Here is a 5,414-nt window from a genome sequence, read left to right on the forward strand (position 1 = left end):
AAAAGAGGCTCAGACGTTTCAGTGAATTTAAAAAGTTTAATTCCCCGTGGGATGTGCACTGCATCGCACACATCTACTGTTGGGCTCAGAGAAATGAGAAATATAAAAAACATAGAGGCCCAAGTTTTTCTTCACAGATCTTAACAAAACATCACAGCAGGGCTTCGCCTAAATAATATTCTAAAAATAATATAAGAAAATACTATCTTCAGTCTGGTTAAAAGAAATACTCTATTTCATCTAGTCATCTATTTAGATACATCTTCTATGCAAATATTGGACCAAAACAATGTCTCAGGAGAATATTTTTTTATACTGCATATTTAACTGTACAATATATATTCTCAAATAAATAAATATATAAAATAAATATATGTATCCAGAAATGCATAAATAAAAAAGACGCTTGAAATGATAAATGTGTGACAACCGCTTTCTGCTTTTTTTTTTACCCACACAGCCCTGTTAGACACGATGTCACAGCAGTGTAATTCCTTCACAGTTCCTCTTGGTCCACGATCAGTGATACTGTCCCATCACATTATAGTTTCAAAGAAAGGGAGAGGGGGAGGGGGAGGGAGAGAGAGAGAGAAAGAGAGAGAGAGAGAGAGAGAGAGAGAGAGAGAGAGAGAGAGAAAATCCAACAGTCTGTAATCCGCTCCAATGCAGATACACCGACACGCACGCCTTCCTCGCCTGGCTTCAGCCTGCCTCCTGGTGAAGCATCGCTCTGTGGGGCGATGCTAGCAGCTCCGCTCTGTGGGGCGATGCTAGCAGCTCTGCTCCGTGGGGCGATGCTAGCAGCTCTGCTCCGTGGGGCGATGCTAGCAGCTCTGCTCCGTGGGGCGATGCTAGCAGCTCTGCTCTGTGGGGCGATGCTAACAGCTCTGCTCCATGGGGGCGATGCTAGCAGCTCCGCTCTGTGGGGCGATGCTAACAGCCCTGCTCCGTGGGGCGATGCTAGCAGCTCTGCTCCGTGGGGCGATGCTAACAGCCCTGCTCCGTGAGGCGATGCTAGCAGCTCTGCTCTGTGAGGCGATGCTAGCAGCTCCGCTCTGTGGGGCGATGCTAGCAGCTCTGCTCCGTGGGGCGATGCTAGCAGCTCTGCTCCGTGGGGCGATGCTAACAGCTCCGCTCTGTGAGGCGATGCTAGCAGCTCTGCTCTGTGAGGCGATGCTAGCAGCTCTGCTCTGTGAGGCGATGCTAACAGCTCCGCTCTGTGGGGCGATGCTAGCAGCTCTGCTCCGTGGGGCGATGCTAGCAGCTCTGCTCTGTGAGGCGATGCTAGCAGCTCTGCTCTGTGAGGCGATGCTAGCAGCTCTGCTCTGTGGGGCGATGCTAACAGCTCTGCTCTGTGAGGCGATGCTAGCAGCTCTGCTCTGTGGGGCGATGCTAGCAGCTCTGCTCTGTGAGGCGATGCTAACAGCTCCGCTCTGTGGGGCGATGCTAACAGCTCTGCTCCATGGGGGCGATGCTAGCAGCTCTGCTAGCAGCTCTGAAGCTAATCCGCACCCCCCTTGCATTTACCCACAGCTCCGAGCAGCGACAGACCAGCCTCAAACAGAAAAGGACCTCCTGGCTCCGGGGTCCTGGCTCTTGGCTCGAATCCTGACATTCTAGACTGTCCTTCCTGCTTCTGAGAGCACTCCTTTTATGCTCCCAGGAGGGGCCCCCCCTCCCCGCCCGTGCTATCCCGCCATCGGCCCTCCTCTGTCCCGCTACCGGGGGGGAGCCACAACACGCTTACATCCCTGTTTCCACGGAACTCGCGGACTGCAGCACGAATTCGTTCTTCGCCGAAAATAAAATAAGCCGCCGCCTCCGCCGCCCCTCAGCTGTGTCCCAGGACCTCCTTGTAAAGTTCCGGAACCCGGTCGGGGTCCACAGGCCTCGGGAGGAAATGCGTGAACTTTTGGTGTCTCCTCGACTTCGTCCCGTCTCGGGGCGTGCCGTCCTTGTTCAGGGCCACAAAATAGCGGGCGCCCTTGTCTCCGTGCTTGTAGAGGTTGGACGAATAGGTGTTGTACCAGTTCTCCTCAAACTGTTCCCGGAAGACGCACTCTGCTGTTAACTTTTCCTGAAAGAAAAAAAATGAAATGTGTCTATTAGCTGAGAGTAATCTCCACAGCCAGTGATGCTTACTGCAACATCAGTTACATGAGGTCATATATACTATACAGAGCAGCATCAATGAAAGAGTTGTGAGTTATGAATTAGAACTATCTCATGATTTGTGTTATCAGTTTGAGGTTGATGTACACTGTACAGCAAAGGGAACACATTTACACCACCTGCTGGTATAACTTTGCCTCAACACTTTAATCAGGAAGCTTAGAGCCCTGAAACAACTAATTCCTTCATTCAATGTGAAAGAATTCAAGATTGACCTGCACGTTGCATAGTTTGAGCGTAGTGTGCATCTAAATGCATAATACATAATAAATGCCTAAATAAAATAAATATATAATAAATAGATTGATGACAGATACTTACAGAGCCGTATAGTTCTCCTTTGTCATTCATTCCCAGGTACAGTCCACTGTCCACCCCTCGTATGCTTATCATTCCAACTGCAAGACTGATGAATTCCAAAATACCTGTAAAAGAATAACGTGACGTGACGTTAGTGTTATTTGTTTGCCCTTGGTAATTCTAAAAGCAATAAGCAATCGTTTAATTCAACAGACTTCACTAGAATGTAACTTTACTGAAATGCAACCTTAAAGTAAAACCGTTGACTTCATCATCTCTTTAAAACACACTTATCACAGTGCAGAGGTTGGTGCATTACTGTTGCGCAAAAGAACATCGCCACATCCTGCGTGAAGCCTAAAGGTGCATCAACCTTTCTCCGTTGGAGGCTGACTGTTCGACTGATTTTGTCATGTCGTTAAAACCACACAGAGTGATTTATGTGGCGAGTGTCGCTTGAGAGACGGTGGAATGCACTTGTGAGTATATCTTTAGGTGACCAAGCAAAACCGCAATTAACCCCTAGAACGCACTTCGAATGAAAGCCACCGTACGCGTCAAACAAGCCAGAGACCGAGGAAAAGTACGGAGCCGATGCTGCGTTATCGCCATCTCTCCGACATGATCAACGTTATTAGATATTAGTAAACAATAACAGCGTTGTTGTGAGATAATACTGTTCGAACGCTGACCTCATAACACAGCAGTAGTCTAGTGTATAGAAAATGTATCCCGAATGCAACTTCAAATGGTTATGAAACAATATTCAAAAGTAGTGTGATTACTACGTGATAATAATAATAATAATAATAATAATAATAATAATAATAATAATAATAATAATAACCATACCGAATCGACTGTGGTCTTTTCTCGTCCCCTGCACGGTTCCGTCTGGGTGTATTTCCAGGTGAAATCCAGTTCTACAGTACAACTGTCTTCTACGCAGAATCCCCTTTAAATGCATTAAATCCGCGGAGGTACTCCGGGAAAGTCTCTCCGCCGGGACCAGGTGCTCGCCCAACAGAGCTGTACTCTCCCCGGCGGGCGTCAGAACAAAATGGGATCCGACGTGTCCGAAACCTTCGATACCGTGCAAGAAGCTTCCCACTTCGCCAACAGGAGCCATCACAAAATGCGCCGTTCGTTGCCGTCTCTCGGATCAGGAAACTTCAGCCGGAGCGGTCTGGAGAAAACACCTTTGCGCAGTAGACGATTGCTGCTTACTGCGTGTTTACATCCGCGTCCGTTACTTAACACATGCTCCCTCTCTCTCTCTCTGACTGTTCCTTGTGACTACGGTGTTTAGGATTCCCTTTAGTCACCGATTCTGTTCAGCGGAATGCTCTAGTACTGATATTGTACTGATACTGATACTGTATGCCACCCTTTTAAATACATACCATATGTAAATGTCCTTCTGATATATGTTAATTGGGCTCTTAAGATGGTTTCTTTTTGAAATATTTTTCCTTGATCCTCAATATCTTCACGCCTTTGATGTTGAAACTCAGGTTGTTCGCAGGGTCATTGCATTGGCGGATTACGAAAAGAGCGCAGAAAAGTGCGAAAGAGTTTTCCTTTCAAGAGAATAATATTCATTTAAGATGTCTCCTTGGCCCTTTCTTGAGGGGTGAGCGACACAAGAGGTGATTACCCGGGTATGAGTCTGCTCACTATAGGATGATGTGTTTTGAGAGTGCCTGGAAGACGCGTGACAGGTGCAAAATGCGAGCAAAGATTATGGGCGGTGCTCTGAGTTTAGACCTGCCTTGCCTTGGTTGACAGATTTTTTTTTCCCTAAAGGTAGAGAGAGAGAGAGAGAGAGAGAGAGAGAGAGAGAGAGAGGTACTGTCCGTTGCTAATTTTGTATAGTGCTGTTTTTTGAGTTCACTTCAATTTTAGCCAATGATGAATTTGTGACGATATACAAAATTAAAACATTAAAGGAATTCAATCAAATTTGTAGGCCTACATGCACAATATAATATAATATTCACACTTTATATTTACATAGGCTATAATACGAAACAGCAACGATAAAATAATTAAAGATTTCTTTATAACTGCCTATATCCCACACTTGTTGTCGTCTTCAACTTGTATATAGTGTCCTCCTTTATTTAAAAATAACCAAACTGAAGATTGTTAAAACATCTGTCAAGCTATCCGAGTCAAGAATCAACTGATCTTTTTTTGAATAATAATAATAAAACTGAACTGTGTTGTGAAACAAAATCAAAGACGATGCGATCAAAGATGAGAAACTTGGGCCTGCAGTACTCCTTGAACATAAGAGGATGTCTAACAAAAGAGAGAAACCTATTTGAAGCCCGTATGTTATTCAAAGTTCAAACAGCCATTTTGCTCCGTCTACTTAAAGGAGGTGAGTAACACTGCGTATTGAACTAAGTCACTAGCTTTATAATGCATGTAGATACCTGAAAGTGAACATTAGGTGATGAATGCGCATGTTATTACTTAGAATTGATTCGCAGAACACACGGTTGCATTGACCAAAATAGGCCGATTGCGACTAACCTCCCATGACACCTTGGTGATTCATCAACTGAAATCTCTATTGACGTGTTTTTCCCATTTATATCCCCAAGCTCATTAGTATTTATGATTGCCAAAATACTTTCAAACAAAATCAATCTTCCCAATGTAGGAAACAACAACAGTTCACATTAAAATCAATATTGCACAATGAAGACGTCAAATTGTCAAATTTTGTGTGTGTTTCCTTTTATATATATATATATATATATATATATATATATATTCCATCATAATGCAGAAGGAGAAAATATGACTGGATAACTATCTCTTTATGGGATTGCAGGCCCTGATACATCGCTAATATAAGGATTATTTTGCCTGGTCTCAGCATTCAGGTGAAACGGGGTGAAATCCACATCTCGCGATGCATGGGAAGAACA

General features: G+C 44.6%; 1 protein-coding gene across 1 annotated transcript; it reads right to left on the reverse strand.

Moving 5' to 3' along the window:
• Window positions 1–1,364: 1,364 nt before the first annotated feature.
• LOC118231420 (fibroblast growth factor 20-like) lies at window positions 1,365–4,198 on the reverse strand. The gene is made up of 3 exons (XM_035425198.1): window positions 3,325–4,198; window positions 2,494–2,597; window positions 1,365–2,077 (listed from the first exon to the last, which is right to left on the reverse strand). The coding sequence occupies exons 1-3, from the start codon at window positions 3,599–3,601 to the stop codon at window positions 1,832–1,834; spliced, it is 627 nt and encodes a 208-aa protein (XP_035281089.1). The 5' UTR covers window positions 3,602–4,198; the 3' UTR covers window positions 1,365–1,831.
• Between the last annotated feature and the right edge of the window lie 1,216 nt (window positions 4,199–5,414).

This window comes from Anguilla anguilla, chromosome 7 (assembly GCF_013347855.1).
Source record: "Anguilla anguilla isolate fAngAng1 chromosome 7, fAngAng1.pri, whole genome shotgun sequence".
NCBI lineage: Eukaryota > Metazoa > Chordata > Actinopteri > Anguilliformes > Anguillidae > Anguilla > Anguilla anguilla.